The sequence below is a fragment of the Scleropages formosus genome, chromosome 22 (assembly GCF_900964775.1).
Source record: "Scleropages formosus chromosome 22, fSclFor1.1, whole genome shotgun sequence".
NCBI lineage: Eukaryota > Metazoa > Chordata > Actinopteri > Osteoglossiformes > Osteoglossidae > Scleropages > Scleropages formosus.
The window spans coordinates 7,050,053-7,067,455 of record NC_041827.1 but is presented as its reverse complement, the minus strand read 5'-3'; the positions used below and the strand labels follow the sequence as shown (position 1 = coordinate 7,067,455).

At 40.2% G+C, this 17,403-nt stretch overlaps 2 protein-coding genes across 4 annotated transcripts; both read right to left on the bottom strand.

The window, feature by feature from the left end:
• Positions 1-436: 436 nt before the first annotated feature.
• Positions 437-6,394, bottom strand: LOC108918186 (prostaglandin E synthase 3-like). Its single transcript, XM_018725259.1, has 8 exons — positions 6,177-6,394; positions 4,455-4,568; positions 3,818-3,887; positions 3,613-3,711; positions 2,941-3,030; positions 2,417-2,473; positions 1,962-1,989; positions 437-1,456 (listed from the first exon to the last, which is right to left on the bottom strand). Coding segments are annotated over exons 1-8 (480 nt in total). The 5' UTR covers positions 6,179-6,394; the 3' UTR covers positions 437-1,436.
• Positions 6,395-8,685: 2,291 nt separating this feature from the next.
• prim1 (DNA primase subunit 1) lies at positions 8,686-15,485 on the bottom strand. Of its 3 annotated transcripts, none has more exons than XM_018725509.2 (14): positions 15,427-15,485; positions 15,140-15,272; positions 13,790-13,947; positions 13,582-13,688; positions 13,411-13,484; positions 13,171-13,307; positions 12,793-12,851; positions 12,599-12,708; positions 12,322-12,413; positions 12,092-12,224; positions 10,865-10,952; positions 9,430-9,530; positions 9,192-9,290; positions 8,686-9,080 (listed from the first exon to the last, which is right to left on the bottom strand). In XM_018725509.2, exons 2-14 carry the CDS (start codon positions 15,249-15,251, stop codon positions 9,061-9,063), a joined length of 1,290 nt encoding a protein of 429 aa, XP_018581025.1. In that variant the 5' UTR covers positions 15,252-15,272; positions 15,427-15,485; the 3' UTR covers positions 8,686-9,060. The 3 variants fall into 3 exon arrangements, with proteins under 3 accessions (XP_018581025.1, XP_018581026.1, XP_029103728.1); XM_018725510.2 differs by having other exon boundaries at positions 10,865-10,934; XM_029247895.1 differs by lacking the exon at positions 15,427-15,485 and having other exon boundaries at positions 15,140-15,386.
• Between the last annotated feature and the right edge of the window lie 1,918 nt (positions 15,486-17,403).

The following is a 17,403-nucleotide window of genomic DNA, read 5'->3' as shown; positions in this document are numbered from 1 at the left end:
CACTGATTTCCTGGCACAGTAATACATTTATTTATTTGACGCTTTTCCCTCTAACTTTACCTATTTATACAGCTGGGCAGTGTTACTGGAACAATTTCTGGCAAGTACCTTTCTCAAGGGTACTACAGCTGGGACTCGAACCCACGCCCTTTCGGTCCAAAGGTAGCGCTGCACCAGCAGCAGCTGTCCCAACGCCGCTATAAATTCTACACGGGTTTGTGCTTTTTGCATTTACTACTTACACTCTTAACACCAGTAGATTTTAATACCTTAAGTGATGACCTCACGTGGAGTTTAAGTATTACTTTTGTAACAGTGTTATAGGTTTTCTTTTTGAAAGCAATTAAATTTTCTTATTAAAAGAAACCTTTACATAATGTACAATTCAATTAATGCATTTCCTTGAACAAAAAATGGATACCACCTTAAATCAGTCTTAACGTTTATTAGAAAGATGTCAACAATAAAAAAAAATCCTCCATTGCATTCTCAACAAACTGATATTCTTCAGTCAGTGGTGAGCTGACAGGCTGACACATCTAATACGTGTATATTTTTCATCCCCACACACATTGAACAGTGCAAATACAGTTTGGTCATGTTTATATTTAACCTTTTAATTTGTAATGTCCTCATGTATCAGTATAGGCTTTATCAAGCTGTATGTGTAATCCAAGGGTAAAAATGTACACTGGAGGACAGGCTTCACTTTTTTGCATTCTTTAGTTTACATGGGGAAGAAAATCTTTTCAATATGACACAGGGCAGGGTTTCAAACCAATACCCAATTAAGCTTTTCCACAGACAAAAATTATATATACACTCTTGACATTACCCATGAGAAATGTCAGAGCAAGAAAACTAGGCACCATCTGGAAATGTTAGTTCCCTTAAATTCAAACATTTTATGCTGTGGAACACTGACTAATATCTGCAGTTTCTAACATGAATAAACAATATCTAGTTGTTGATTCAGGACTCAAGGGGGGAAAAAAAAAAGTACAGTATAGATTCCATTTGTGCCTGAGGCACAAGCACATTTTAGACGAAGTTGTTCAACTATTAAAGTTCAGGAAAAGGTGAGATGTAAGCATTGTTACTACACTCAATTACATGATGGCCCTTATTGCTCATCTCACCATAGCCACAGTTATCAGGCTGAAGAAAAAACCTCATGTTGTTGGAATCAAACGTAGTATAGCGGCTTACATACAGTCCATGCAGACCACAGCAGACTACAGCATTGGTGGAGCTCTGTACAGCAGTAGGCATATCAACCCTCAGTCAAGCCTTTCTGAAACACTTTGAGAACAGGTTTTTAAGATGCAATAGTTAAATTTGTCCAACCACCCTCTTACAGCTTTATTTAATTCTTGCAAAACTATTATTTTGTGATTCTTCCAACTTGTCACAAGGATTGTGGAATAATGTCACCTTTACTCCAGATCTGGCATTTCTGGGGGGGAGAAAAAAAAACACATATTCCTTCCACTTAATACAGCAGAAACCAAAGCTTATACAGCACTATTGTGCAGAACAAGAATTAGTTTCTGTATCTAGTCAGTTGTACTGCCAATACACGTAACGAAGCCACTTGTTCCCCTCTTAGTACATTTGGCAAACTACTGTTATGGCATTTAACAAGTTTGTTAGGAAGCATACTCCTAAAAAAGTGATTAACTGCTGTTGAGACTAAAACACTTATGAAGTTCCATATTAACAATCAAAGCTTGGCAACCAATATTCAACAAAGATGTGGCCCTGACACACTTCACTGGTACACTTGTTATTTAATGAGATTTCTTTAGATTGTTGAATACAAATGAATTTCACATTCTGTCTGCTTTAAACTAGTCATGCGCATTGAGAAGTGTCAACTAAGTCAAAATGTCAATGTTAAATATAGACAGGGTTGTGCAAAACTGTACAAAAATTACACATTAAAAACAAGTGTCACTTACTTTCATCATCACTGTCTGCAGATTCCTCCTGAAACAAAAACAGAAATTGACATGAGGGAAAAAGATCATTGTGTCTGCCAGACTTAAAGACTAACAAATAGACTTCCAACTGTTCTGCTCAAAAAGCCATCATGTACTTTAACTGTAAAGAATCTTGCATTCATGTTTCAGACTTTTAAATTACATAAATAAAAAAATCACCTAGTAAACAGGAAATATTTTAAAACTCTAATAGAGAAGAGGAACACATTCAAACAATTAACCTAACATAAGGATACCTGAGAAGGTATATGTAAGTTTCATTTAAAAACAACTTGAACAGCCTGTTCACACTTTTGGAAACTGCAGAGGATGCCCAGGAAAATTATACTTAAATATATTTATCCTCTTTCTGCCAAAGAAAAAAAATCCTTACAAAAAGAAACCCAACAGAATGGAAATAAAGTAAATCATACATCATCTGCTCCGTCCACCTCTGGTAGGTCATCCTCTCCTCCCATGTCATTCATCATCTGCAAACAATTCACAGGGTCAATACACTGCAGTCTATTTAACAATGTGCTCATGGCAATTTCGTTTCTTTAGCAATATGCATGTCAAAACTTCTCATACTATCACCATATAAATATAAAAGTTCTGTCATATGAATAACATTTTTTAGGTCCCTGTGTGAGTAAGAAAGTAAATCATTTTTTGAATTCTAAGAGAAAATATGCCTAATATCCATGGTCCCAGCGGGTGTGATAGCGCAGTGGGTTTGTTCAGTCTCTCGCTGTTTGGCAGGTCTGGGGTTCAAGTGCCTTGCAATGGACTGGCATCCTGTCCAAGGTGTCCCTCCCCCCAATCCCTTCAGCCTTGCGCCCACTGTTGCCAGGAAGGCTCTGGCTTGCCACAACCCCACTTGGGACAAGCGGTTATTGGCGATGGATGGATGGATGGATGGGTCGACTGATCGATCAATCGATCCACGGTCCCTTACCTCTGAAAAACGGTCAAAACTGGACAGTTCCTCGTCCGAGTCATCTTCCCAGTCTTTCCAGTTGTTGAAATCAACACTGAGCCAATTTAACTGTGGAATGAAAATAGTACACTGACCTACTGGCCATTTCTAAAGAATTTTTACTTTAACAAAGAATGTAAGTAAGAACAAGCCACTGAAATTAATGACTGCATGTTGTTAAAAGGACTCCTACAACACTTAATATAAGTACTAATATAGGCCATGACATTTCAATTCATTCAAGAAATATTTTAAAACAGAATGCATATGAAACTTTCCCTACCTATTTCATAATTCCATAGAGTCCATACAGGAGGTTTGTTAGAGCCATCATAAATAATTAATCTCATCTTCAAACCTCAATGTAGTCTCAACGATTTCTCAACTGCTGCCCTTCTACAGAATTCACAAAATCTAGAAGTTAAACCCAATTATTGCAATCACACCCAATGTGACATCATATTAAACACAGATGAAGCACATGCCTTTATTTTGTTAGAGAAATAACCAACACAGGAATTAATGAGCAAGCCATGCTGGCACATACCAGTGTTGATATCTTCCCCGAACACGGACAGACACATATACACCAATCCTTGGTGAATCAAGCAGTTGCACATTCATACATATTCTTTGTGAAATTTTACTCACCTTTGCTTTCTCTTTTGTTAACCTTGGCCATGACTTTCCAAGTTCTGCTTTTTGTAAGCAACACAACACAGATCGATCTGTGCGTTTGTGTTTTGATTCCTATATAAAAATTGAAAATAAGCATGTTTAACTTCCATTATTATACCTTAAACTTACAGTAAACAGCTGAAACACAGTAAACTACTCTAAATTGTCTTCTACTTACATTTTCTTCAGTTGCTTCAAATAGGTCAATTTCATTCAGATATTTAATGTTATCAATTCCCCCAAGACAACTGGAAAGAAAAGTGAAAAACCTGGCTATTAAATTTTTGCCATACAAGAATGCCAAACAATTACAATCCAAATTTAATGTTAAATTTAAGGAAACTACCTCCAAATCAAGCATTGGATACAAAAACATTTAACAGCTTTAGGTCTGCAATTTACAGAACTAAAGAGATAATATATTGAAGACTATTGGTTAATCTAAATGAAACATATGCATACTACACAGTACTGAAAGAACAGCATGATTTCAAGTCTAACTTTACAGTCATTAGATATCACTATACTGTGCTAACAGACATAGTAGTATATACAGGCTTTAGAAACAGCCTTGTGCAGACAGCTTTATTTATGAAGTTAACACAATTAAAAATAACTACATCTATTAATGGCTTTACAATAGCAGTCTATGTTAAGCAAATGTAGCAGAACAAAGTGAAAGCATGTGAGTTATCAGCAGATATGACTGGACCACAGGCAAAATGAATCATGAAGCTCAATTCAAGGTTTTGAGAAAAGGCAACTGGAATTTGGTTCTGAATTGACACAGGGACTACAATATGAAGAATACAAACCTGAAACTAAACTTTGATTTTTCAAATTTTACGTGAACATCTTTGCTGTCTTCTACACAAAACTCAATAAAGACATAGTCCCGTCTGTCATACCACTTTGCAGTTGCAGGCTGCCTAGAGATCAGGGAAAGAGAACACAATAAATCAGCTTTAGGAACAATCAATGCACCCTCCTATAAACTACACAGAAATGCAGTTATCAGCAATTGCACTCCATATTTTCAACAAGAACAACCAGTAACTGAACACTTTGTTGAATGGGTAGAAACAAGCACACAAGAGGAATGTCACTACTCTAAAGTGTGAATGTTTTACACTATCAAAAGTGTGATCTTATACCTTGGAGGAGTTGGTAAATACAATGAAAGGTGCATATGCCTCCACCTACAGTAAGTTTTGTGACCTCTTGTGTTCACTAGGTGAATTATTTCCCAATTATTCCCATACAATACAGCCTTTTCTTACAGCCACACCTGACAGATGTTGCTTTATGGTAAAAATAATCTCTCAGAGGGACCTAATGGATCTGCATTCACTGCTGTAATTTAAAACATGCATACATGATGATTGTATTGCATGTGATGTGTGTATATAATGCCAACAAACCGCCCCTACACTGCTCTGCCGAATTATGACAAATTAAGCATATGATATGCTGGGATTATTTCATAAATACGAATAAAGTATGCGAAGAGTGGGTTGGAAACTGGTAGGTACAGCTCTATGTACGGAAAAGCTACAATTCTAGAGAACCTTCCAGAATCTCCACGGCAACGGCTACCCGGCGATGCGCTGTCTTAGCATGCTAGCACACCGTTCGCTTATGCCTGAATAAAATAAACCAGATACATTAAACATACATATAATCCGTAATTTGCCGGAACGGTTATTTACCCAGACTAACATGAAATAACTCCATGGATACATAAAACACCTCAGCTCACACTCACTCCGTAACCATTTTGTCCTTTCAATGACAAGAACGTGTAGCTACTGAACCGCTGTCGATAGTAGTACTAAGAGTAGTCTATGTATGTACAAGCTATAGAGCTGCTTGTCCTCTTTTTTCGTTCAGAAAAGGTAGTAGAAAATATCTTGAGGTTTTGTATATTATTGCACATACCGCGCTTGTCAATGTTTTAGTTCGCATAACCAGTAGCAGTGAGTATTTCTTTTCAAGCTAAATTGCTGGATACCGCTGCGCTGATCAATTCACCCGCGGTGACCAGCAGCTATCACGGCATGATGAGAAATCTGTTAAGTCATCATTTGTTAAAACCACGAATTCAAATCTTTAAAAAGAGTCCGTTCTGTGTAAATTAAAAAGCTAGTACTGTACTGTCAGGGTGGTTTTCATTAAAATAACACGGCTGAAAAAGGCTTATATTATTATTATTATTATTATTATTATTAACAGCAGCAGCAGCAGAAGTTAACAGCCTTAACTTTGCTCAGCGTGAGATATCACATTTCCATTTCCATGGATCGCAGCATGTAGTTCGTCAAGCAGCAGCGTGCACGAGGCCTAGCGCGCACCTCCGCAGCCCGCGCGGCTCCCGCCAAGCTAGTGAGCGCGCGAGCTAGCGCGCGTGTACACGACACACGAGCCCAAGAAGCCCTCAAATCCTAATTGAGAAGGGAGAGCCAGAGTCGCCTGAGAGACGGAGCTCCGTCACGCGATCTCTCCCCCCCACCGATCCCCCAGACACACACAAAACTCACATTTTCGTTCCTACGTTAATCCCTTTCTTCTCTGGGTTGCAGTATTACCACTGCGTGACCTCCTGTTCCACTTCTACTTTCAATGAACTGGATGCGGGGGGGGAAAACAAAGGTAAATTCGACCACACCGTCCTGCCTTGCGCTCCCCCGTCCTCGTGCAGTGACGCAGCGCTAGCGATGGACGTTTCTAGACCGTTCACTATGGCTGCTCTGACACGCGGGAGGCGCAACCTTTGCGAATCTCCGCCCACAACTCCACGATTTCCATAGCAACAGGCTGCAGCGTGTAGTTCCTCCAAACGTGTGGAGGAATTACACGCTACATCTTGATGCTGTGTCGGATACTCCGCGGAATTATTTTATTTAAAAAAGGAAAGAAAAAAAAAAAAAACCCGCGGCAGTTTTTCAAAGTATCACAGCACTTGTTAAGTATTTTTTATTTTATGGATTTTCTGGAAAGATGTGAAGGCCTGGAGTCCCGTCCTCCCCCACCCGGTGATAGGGTCCGGACCCCCGCTACCCCGGTTTGGAAAAGCGGAATGAATGGAAGATGTGTTAGATTTTTAAGCTGAGCACATTCATATGCAATTGAATTTGATAAGCTACAGCTGCTACTGTAATTTTTTGATTTTAAAATTAAAACTGGAAGTTATTGAATTCCTATCATTGCTGTCCTGTGTATTTCAAGTAGACCGCATTCTTAAAAATGTATTTATTCAAAACAAAATAGCCTCCATGTTTCAGCTGTATCTGGCTCCTTAATTCTGCAACTGAGTTCCATGTAGTCCAGCTAATGTAGACAGCCAGTAGCATAGTGGTTAGAGCAACTGCTCTTAGATCCAAGAGAACATGTTTCGATCCTCACCTCTGGCTGTAGTACCCTTAACTGCACCAGTTAAATTACCCAGCTGTATAAATAGGTAAATAATTGTAACCTTAACGCTAAGTTGCTTTGGAGAAAAGCATCACCTAAATGAATGTAGTTATGCAAGTAACAGTACTCTGCATTGCGATCACGGCGTTGAGACCCGATATTGTGCTGTACTCCGAGGGCGCACGGATAGTGTACTTCATTGAATTAACAATACCTTTCGAAGACTCATTGGAAGATGCCTTTGAGAGGAAGAAATTGAAGTACACTGAGTTGGCTGGTGAGGTGAGGGAGCGAGGCTGGCAGTGCGTTATTAGACCAGTGGAGATCGGTACTAGAGGGTTTGTTGCAAAATCAACCACGTCGCTGCTGTTGGAGTTTGGTTTTAGGGGTCAGTCGTTAAGAGCAGCCATTAAAGGCTTGTCAGAGGTAGCAGAAAGATCTAGTCAGTGGTTGTGGATGAGAAGGCACCAGGGTGCTTGGGGGAAGCACACTTGAGTGGGGAGTACTCACCTAGGTGAACATCAATGGTTTGAGTTTTGTTGTCACCTCCATATGCTGGTGTGGTGTATTGGTTGGTTTTTTTTGGTGGGTGGAGTCGCTGGGATGGCACTGTGGGCATGGAGGGGGGTGGGTCTGGGACGCCAGATCTCGCTGTTGAGCCTTCTGGAGGTGTAGTGGGCTCAATTCAATGAAACATCAATGAAGGAAGGTGCCCACTTGACAACCCCAACGAAGTGCACGCGGTGGCTCCCGGCAAGGAGGATGGTGTTTGCCCATGATATTTTTTTGTGAAGGGAATTGGTTGGTTTTGGGAGGGATGGTATATTGTGGCATGGTTGGTTTGTCTAGCCCCCTGGGTTTTTGGCACGAGGGGTTGAATATCTTTCCCTGTGTATTATTGTATGCATGGTGACATGACTGTGCGATGCAGTGAGGATTGTACTTGAGCACAAAATCATGTCACCCATTGTGAATGGTGCAAAGATCAATCCCTGTTCAAAACACTGCTTGGGAATAATGTTTTTTTCTGAATATGGGGAGTGCAGTAGTATTTAACAAAGCTGAAACTTTATTCAGTTTGTTTGAGTGTGGCTAACAGTTTTAACTGCTTTTCTGCTCATGTTTCTGCATCATATTACCTGAAAAACTGGACAGACAAATATGCAAAATGCCAGGTAAATATAGAAATAAAACCCCTGTGTCTTGTACTTTAAAGGACTTTCAAAAAGATTATGGGTCCTTAAGGATACTTAACATAGGTTAATTACAGTATTAAAAGCAAGCAATTGTGAAAAATTTGATTTTAATAAAAGCAAAGAGAAATTCATATTTAACATAGGATTAGTTTCCAATTTCCTGCTCTATTTGAATGTTAACTGTGGCATGTCAATTACTCAAAACCATTTATCAGTGGAGATTCCAAAATTTTATGGGAGACCAATAGGTCTTTTATTTCATAATTTAAAAAAAAAAAAAAAAAAAAAAAAAAAAAAAAAAATCCATTCAATCCAAAAGATAAACCACAGACATGAGTCAAATCTCAGTGCTGGTAATATAACTTGATAATGGCCTATTATTAACATTATGGCAGTTTGCCATTTTATAGGCATTAACACTGCTTATGATGTCCCAGAATGCTCATATATTTTATCCCAGATAGTGGTTTAGTTTGGAAAAAAATCATATAAATGATCATTGTGACATTGGTCATTGTTTTATTTATACACCATCCATTATAGTGGACAAGCAACTGGATAATAGTTAATATGCAGTTCCAGTAATATGTATGCATGCTCAGAAACAACACCATCCCATAGTATTTACAACCTTTTCACACACTATTATTATCATCCTTCCTACTGAAATGCAGGAAGGTTTGGAACAGTCAGTCAATAACTGTCAGGTATCTTTGCGTGTGGAATAACCTTGATAAAACCTGGAAGAAAGACTCTCTGGAACACCAAAAAGCACTTGTCAAACCATTATATCCACCATGTCAGTTCACTTATTCTAAAAGTCCTTTTGGAGATCTGTAATTAGAGATAAAAAAAAGCACAAATCAGATTTCATTAGTACAGTAACAAGGACAGTATTTGGTTAGTTACTGCTGCCACACAACCACCATAGTGCAGTGGACTCACCAGTCCTCCTCAGCAATTCCCCTTTCCGAGAACGCTCCATTTCTTCCACAAATTGGTCGAACAGCTTCACATACTTCGCTAAACTTGTCCTTTTATAATCTGAAAAAATTCTTTATTTCATGATTTCAAACCGAGTTAGGCACACACTGCAAATTACTTAATGGACTACTTATCATCACAACAATTACAATTTGATTCACAATTTGCATGTGTACATAAGAGATCCTCCTTTACTCACCCCGAACTTTGCGTTGCTCTCCTCCATCAGGGTCTCTCTCTCTCACACTGGCCTCTTCTTCTTCAGCTGTTCTCGGTCGGTCTAGCTCTTTGCAAATCAGGCTGAGGATAAACAAAGACAAATCAGAATGAACAGCCAATTACAATATCTTATTTTGTAAAGACAATCATAATTGCTTCCTGGACCATCCGTTAATATCCTTCATATCAACAAAGTAAGGATTAAATGACCAGGATTAAAATAATAGAACAGTAAAACACCCAAGCTGACAAATAAAATCAGCAAAACAAAAAAAGGTGAATAAACTTCTGTGCATTAATAAATATAAGGCATTTGTGGAGTGGCAGTTTCACAACATCCCAAATAGTATGAACAACACACACACACACACACACACACACACACACACTTTCTGAACCGCTTGTCCCATACGGGGTCGCGGGGAACTGGAGCCTACCTGGCAACACAGGGCGTAAGGCAGGAAAAAAACACTTTTTTTTTTTTTTTTTTTTTTAAAAAGTTTGACAGCTGTGTTCTAAATGAAGTGAAAAATGTATCACTGTAGCTATACATGGGGGTCCAACAACATACATTTAGTAATTTCTGTATTTATGAAAAATCTTCAAATGCTCCTGTAGTTAGTTGTAACCATCTTGATACATGTTGCATTCTTGAAGAGGACTGCTTTTAACTGTTCAGTGACAATGAAGAATAAATTATTTTTTTTGGCAAAGCACAGGTAATTCTGAACCAATCCATCCTATTATAGTTGTCTGTAGGGATCCATATAGCCACTGCTGTGTTGTGGCACCTCTTCTCCAGATTATTTTAAGGATCCTCCACAGTCTATGCAACAGCTTTGGACAATGCTTATCGACCTTGTAGAGGAACCCACTTGAGCTCGCTTCTGAGCTTGCACCTGATCTCATAACTGCCTCTTGCAGCTCCTTTCAAGTAGGTTTTCTTGCCATTCAAAGTGAATGGACTCGGAGCTGCACTGCCCTAGCAATGGTTTGGAGACAGCTGACAAGTTCGTCCTTGATACTCGGCCCCCAGTTGCCACATAGTGAACTCAAAGGTATCTCCTAGAAAAGCAACTTGATTTTTGCCCCTCTTTTTCTCATTCTCCTTCAGCACTCTGCAAGACACGAGATATCGCGCTCACTATCCTAAACTGCCTCTATAATGCTCACAGTTCTTGCCGTATGACCTAGAGTCCTTTGTACTTAGTGTATGCTTGGCACAGAAGACATATCAATTAAGCCAGCATACACAATTGTATATGCTGTCTTAACTGCCTTGTCTTCTGTTCCATACCTGCAGCTAAACCAATAACAATGGTTACAGTAAATTATGAATCAGAAAATATAAAACACAGACAGCAGCTTTTACAGACACGAAAGTTAAAATTCTTAAGGACTACCCAAATACTGACCTTATAGTGGGCACATCAAAAGGGTTGAATTGGCCTAGCTCCCTGAGGTCAATAGGCACAGAGATTCGTCCTGTGTGGAACAAACATTCTTAGCAAAAAAAAAAAAAAAAAAATTATACACCATTTCTATACTTAAGAGCAGAGAGACATTTTTAATACAGTTGCTCACTGACTTACATACTTGAGTAATTTTTTTTGCCAATATTACATTTTTCTGAAGTATTCAGAATTTATTTTTTCATAAACAGAAAGCTGGCATTACAAATAAAACAACCTGATGTGCTGACCAATGCGGATGCCTCAGATGGAAGGTTTTAGGTTGATAGAAAAGTCTTTAGCTTGTTTTGTGTCAAGTCTCCAATACTGAGATTTACTGCAATACCAAATGCAAATCATGAAGCCTTTCAGTGCCATCAAACTTCCAAAAAGAGGTGAGATATAAAAACTTTTCCCCTCCCAAAAGAGTGGATAAAGTGGGGGGGGGGGGAAGCAAACAGACGGTGGACCAGCTGTAAAGGATCCTATGCCTTTTACATCTACAAGTTGAGTCCTTCACTGAAGCACCACCTCTCCATCATCCTTCACCTCCATTTAAAATCTCAGACTCCAATGCCGAGTGGTCTACACTTCCAGGTAAATGACATTAAAATAATCAATTTCTTATGATTACCCTTTGTTTGTGTGTGTGTGTGTGTGTGTGTGTGTGTGTGTGTGTGTGTGAGGGAGGGAGAGAGCGAGTCACTACACCCACTGGGTCTTTAACCTGCTTTGTTAACTATGAAATCCACCTCTGGTGCAGCCGTCCAAGACAAGGTTAGATTATGTTGATTCATTTATCAGACTGTTTGTGATAAAGATATGTACAACTCATCGTAAACAAAGGTGCAATTCATGAGGACAGATGCAGTTTTGTGATTCTCGATGTGCAGACAGTTCAATACCAATGTTTTTGTTGCTCACATTACACAAGTAACTGTATAGAGAAAGGATAATGAGCCCCTTGCCAACTGTCACATTTGACTTACGAACCTTGAATAATGGACCAATCCAGGTTAAGTTCACAAGTCAGGGAGCAACTAACTATCATTTTTAAATATTAAGTCCAATAAATGTCTCATTTGTACATAATCCAGAAATAACACTACAGACCTTCTACAAGAAAGTGAAGAAGTTAGTGTGCAATTAACACTTTAAAATACAAAAATAAATTTTTTTTAAAAAAAAAACCTGTTTTTGGATGGACACTGAATGGGCTCTTCAGCAAGTGGTTAACACCCTTACTGACATTGACATCCAATCTGGGATAGCAATACTGAAGCATTATTTCCTCTTCTGTGTAATAGCTTTTTTTGGATGATGCCTGATAGGAAAAGATGCAAACATACAAAAGAATAAATGAGCATAATGCTGCTGCAAAAAAAATAGAAACACAGTTTTCCAGGGGTTACAGATCTTGCCTGTTTTTGTTGTACAATGACCTTCAGCTTTTCCCATCGTTTGGTAGGGTTCTTCTCAGCCTGAAGGGCAGCTACCAGGTCCTTTCGAATTTGTGGTAAATATTAAGGAACAACACTTTGCTCAGTGGGAAGGACTGAAGAAAGACAAATCTAACAGACAAATAAAAAAAAAAAAAAAAAAACACTCTTGATTTTAAACACTGTTTAGTACCCATGTTAAACACTGGGAACTACAGATAAACAAAAGGTACTGCCAAAATTATGGTACCAAGGATATCATCAGGCACAAGTGCCACCACTTTGTCCATAGACTCTTTGCTGCCCATTATGTCCTGTCCAACCAGAGCATAATCAGTAAAGTACCTTCGAACCACAGCCAGTGACTCCCTGCAACAGAAGGCAGTTATTCCCCTGCAATTCAAGCACAGCTGCATCATCCAGCACTTCCCAAAGCAGGTGGACATTTCTTACTTAATGAAGGGATGAACTGGATCTGACAGCTGCACTTTCTTCACAGTCTCTTCTCCACCCTAATAGAAAGATATAATTAAATTTACAGACTGAACACAACTAGGCCCAAATCATGGCCCTGTGACACAGCTTAATCAAAGCCTCTAACTGATAAAAGGCTATAAAAGCAGGCACTACACTTATAAATGGATATACCAAACCAAATGTCTTCAGCAAGGAGATGGACTTTTTTTAAAATTGTGATCTAATATTTGTCCAAATCTTATTAAATCAAGGACTAACAAAAGAATGAATGACTTTAAACAGGTCCAAAGTGGGAGACAAATGCAAGACAGGAAGCGGAGGCAGGGGGGTCAACTACATGGGCATCTTAATTACCTTGACAAGGGTGAGATATTCAGCCACTGCAGAGCGTGCAGCCACAGAAAGCTTCCTGGCTGCCTCATCACACACCCAGCAATGCACCCCTCTCCTTCCCGAATACACCCAGAGCAGATGGCGGAAACCAAAATCCTCTGCACATTAACAAAGTAGAGTAATCTTGAAATTTTGCTCAACAAACATGTGTAACATGGTAGTACACTATGCTACAAGACACTAGTATGTTTCCAGACATACCTCTCAGCGCTCTGTCGATGATACGTATCGCAATGGTCATCAGAATCCAGCACTTGGTACAGATATCTGCTGAGCTGTGAAACAGAGGTATCCTTTCATGCATCATTTCTGCTCAGACCATTTAAGAAAGCAGCCCACAGAAACACCACTGTATGCAGTAAAATGAATTACCTGCAACAGCGTCTAACGTCATCATAATCTGTCATATCAATGTCAAAGACAAGCTCCTTCTCCAGGGCCTGAAAGGTTCCAGACTTGACCGTATTGTGCTGATTTGGCTGTAAATTACACAGGACAAGTACATCAAAGACAATAAGAACTTTGTACAAACCTGTCAATATGACAGTTCAAAAGAAGAAGAAAAAAAAAATTCACTGACCCTGTGACTGTAAACAGCACCAATGTCAATTTTATAGGGATTCATTTTCTGTATTTCCTTTTCCAGTTCATTCTGGTTGCTGAAGGACTGGTATCTAACATAGATGTCATCTTTCAAAGTGAAGGAGAACTCTCGATTCTGGAAGTAGTTCTTTGTCACTGTGGGGGGGGGGGGGGGGACAAAAAAAAAAAACAGGGTGGAAGTTCAATATATGAAGGCAGCAGGTAATGAAGTTTTTTGGATTGTTACATTTCAGTAACAAAGAAATAAATTACAAATCTGAAAACATATCATTTCCCTCTGTCTGTTATCATAACTTTATAACTTGTCTAAGCACAGCTGCTAGACTTCGCACAATTGGTGCGCCCATCACTCTGGTAGATGGTATTTATTCGAGGTAGTGGTGTAGTTAGTGTTCAGACATGTAGTCTTGCAATTGTCAGGTCCTGGGTCCCACTCCTAGTGCAGTACCCTACACAAAAGTACTTAGTCTGAACCGATGCAGTAAAATACACTGACGTGTTCATTATCTAGCACCACAAGTCACCACAGTGAATGACGACAGCTAAGTAATTACAATAATCATCATCGGGGAATCAAAACTAAGTCATCGCAAGCTTTTGAAACACTTTTTCCAGCTATAGTTACTTAATAGCAGGGAGCTGGTAGTGTAGCGGTTTGAGCTGCTGCCTTTGGACCCACAGGTTCGAGTCTCACCTCCCACTGTAGTACCCTTGAACAAGGTACTTACATTTACCTCTATTCATTTAGAAGATGCTTTTCTCCAAAACGACGTACATCTCAAAATACGATGTATGCATTACACTAGCAGAAAGAGACATGGCTGCAGATGTGTGATCTATAGTTTCTTTCCACCATATGCACCCATGTTCAATGACTTACCATAAAAAAATTGCTCCAGTAAAACCACCCAGCTGTATATGGGTAAGTAACTTTTGAGAAAAAGCATCAGCTAAATTAATTAATGTAAATGTCATAGTAGAAGGGAAAATCTGAGGTTGCTTTTCTCGCATTGACTGAGGGAAATTAAGCGTGCTGGGAAAAAAGCAAAATAAATCACCAAGCAGGAAACCACCATGTTGTGTCAAGTTAAATTTTTACTCATTAGAAAACTGAACCTTTCCCTAATGTTTAAGAAGCAACTTACCGTTACCCTCCGTATAATAGTTAAAGTAGAGTAAAGATCCGAGAACTTACTAACACTGAGCTGACCTGCGACCCGGAATCCGAATGATTGTGAGCCCTTCGCTTCTTTCAATGAAAAACGATAGCAGCAGGTTAGAGTGAAATGCAGCAAAGAGAATTAAATTGTTACACTGTGACACTCGCCTCCCCCGTAGCTCAGCCAGCGGTGGTACTGCGAGAAGGGGAACAGCCTGCGGTAGTAGAGCGGCAGCAGCTCCGGCAGACAGGCCGCCTCGTATTCCGCCACAGGCGCCATCTCCGCGCAAACCCTCCTGCTCTGTGAAAAAATAAAACGCAACAGCACGTCTATACCCACTTCGAAATGCAACTCTGTGATAACCAGCAAAACAGCAATACAACGAACTGTAACAAAAACAAATAACTTCAGCTGAAACTGAGCGACTCTATCAACAGTAACTGTCTCTGCATACCGTGAGACAGAACACTTGAAAAAACGCGCGGCAAAGTCTGAATACAGACAGGAAGCAGCTATCTGTTGGGGATGATGGGATATGTAGTCTAATTGTTTAGATACCCATTATTGTCACCAGATAATTGATATGGTAAACTACAACGCCCATGATTCATAGCAAAATTGCCGCGAGAGCGCGGTAATAGAATATAAAAAGACAGGAGTATGTTCAAGGATTGCGCGCATATAATTAAGGGAGGATTTTAGGTCAGTGAAACAGTAAAACACAGCTAGGATGTCTTAAGTTAAATTAAACCTTATGTAGACTTAATTTAATTATTCCCAAAGTCGCTGTTAACATCGCTCTACTTTCAAAAAGCAGAAAATGTGATATGAAATACGTTTCTGCTTCTGACATAAGGACAGGTCTGGAATGTCTCAGAACGTAATTATCCAATTCCAAGCCTCCTGAGGTAACACTCCAAACTCGAGAAGTAACATTTTAAGAGTGAAATTACTGGTTGTTACCTGAAAGAGGCAACAGTAACAATCCCCGGAAAACTTTACTTCCAGGCATTTGTACTCGAATTAACAGATTTATGATGTTATATATTTTACTTGTAACAAGCTAACGTAATCCACGGCCCGAGTGATTCCAATGGCTGGACTTAAGTGGAGGGTGATATTCTTTGTCTCGCCACCAGAGGGCAGCCACTGCATAACTGCTGCCGCTGCGCTGCGCAGGCTCTGCTAGTTCCTTACGAAACCGTGCAGCAGACGCGACGCGCCCCCCGACCCCGCCCACCCTCGGCTTTGCTGCAGTCGCACGGAGCAGAGCGCTGCTACAGTTACAGCAGATGAGTCATGTGTTTCTATGGGGCCCCCCGGCGGTGAGCAGCATCTGCATTGTGAGCCCGGCCAAGACACCTCCCCTCTGGTATCTCTTAGAGCCGCTGTGTCCCTTTGTCTTGTTGGATTCCTCCTCTACCTGGTGCCACTTTCCACCACACTCCTCTGGATTTTTCTTTACCTTCACTGTTGCTTTTTCGTCTTTCCTCTCTTATATGCTTCACGATTGTCATTTCTACACATGTGACATAGCTTGAGGGGGTATAACCTTCTGCACCGAGCATTGCGGCTGTCTGCGTGAATGCGGTGTTCTGCATCTGCTGGTAATTTCACCTGATTGCCTTCTCATTAAAGAACTCATTTTCCCCAAGAATTGTTTGAGACCATTCATTTTTGTCAAACTGTATGTTTAATTTTTTCTTTTCTCCATGAGCAGTGTCAAAGTAGTATTGTCACCTAAGGTTCGTGTGTGTGTGTGAAGAGACTGATTTCATGGATGTGCGAGTGATGGGATCCAGACATGGGGTCTCCCTGTTGCGGTGGGGCGAAGGACCATGGAGCTGAGGATCCGCGTAGGCCAGTTCTCTGTTGAGCAGCTTTGAGGGCACTCTGCTCCACCCGACTGGTGCTTCTGCAAGAGCTCAACTGCCGCTTGACACCAGCTCACTGTGCTTCGCAAAGTTCCGCTTTGCTTTGTCCCAAAGTGCACTCATCGTCACCTCACCGGCCATCGCTGTGGCCCCTTCAGGGTGTAGCTTGACATTCTGCACATTCCTCAAGTCAGAAATGAACTGGAGGCGCTCTCCAAAACATGTGACAATCTCCACCTCAGAGACGTAGGGCGAGAACAACACTGACTTTATTACGTCTTCCACGTTCTTTCACTTCAGTGTACCTTCTGGAACAAGGGAAAAACCAAAGAAAAAATGACTGAGCTTTTCTGACTCTTAACTGCATCAATTCTGAATGAGAGTCTTGGGTGTAAATTAAGCGAGCAGCTGTGTTATGGCTGCCTGGGGAATTAATGATGGATTTGATTATCGATCCTGTATTGGAACAGCAGCTTGTTGTTTTCCCCAGTCTCTTCATCTGACTTTCAGGGAGGATGGTGAATTCAGAGGGTTACAGGGTTATGGCGGTGCAGGAT

What these genes read in the sequence shown, in the direction of transcription:
- LOC108918186 (XM_018725259.1), bottom strand. An exon ending in TTGAAGCAACTGAAGAAAAT is followed by an intron (nt 3,712 to 3,817) that starts GTAAGTAGAAGA and finishes ATTTTTATATAG; the next exon opens with GAATCAAAACACAAACGCAC. An exon ending in AGGTGGACGGAGCAGATGAT is followed by an intron (nt 1,990 to 2,416) that starts GTATGATTTACT and finishes TTTTTGTTTCAG; the next exon opens with GAGGAATCTGCAGACAGTGA.
- prim1 (XM_018725509.2), bottom strand. Translation starts at nt 15,251, where the DNA reads ATGGCGCCTGTGGCGGAATACGAGGCGGCCTGTCTGCCGGAGCTGCTG. An exon ending in CATCGACAGAGCGCTGAGAG is followed by an intron (nt 13,308 to 13,410) that starts GTATGTCTGGAA and finishes GTTAATGTGCAG; the next exon opens with AGGATTTTGGTTTCCGCCAT. An exon ending in AGAGCAACGCAAAGTTCGGG is followed by an intron (nt 9,291 to 9,429) that starts GTGAGTAAAGGA and finishes GAATTTTTTCAG; the next exon opens with ATTATAAAAGGACAAGTTTA.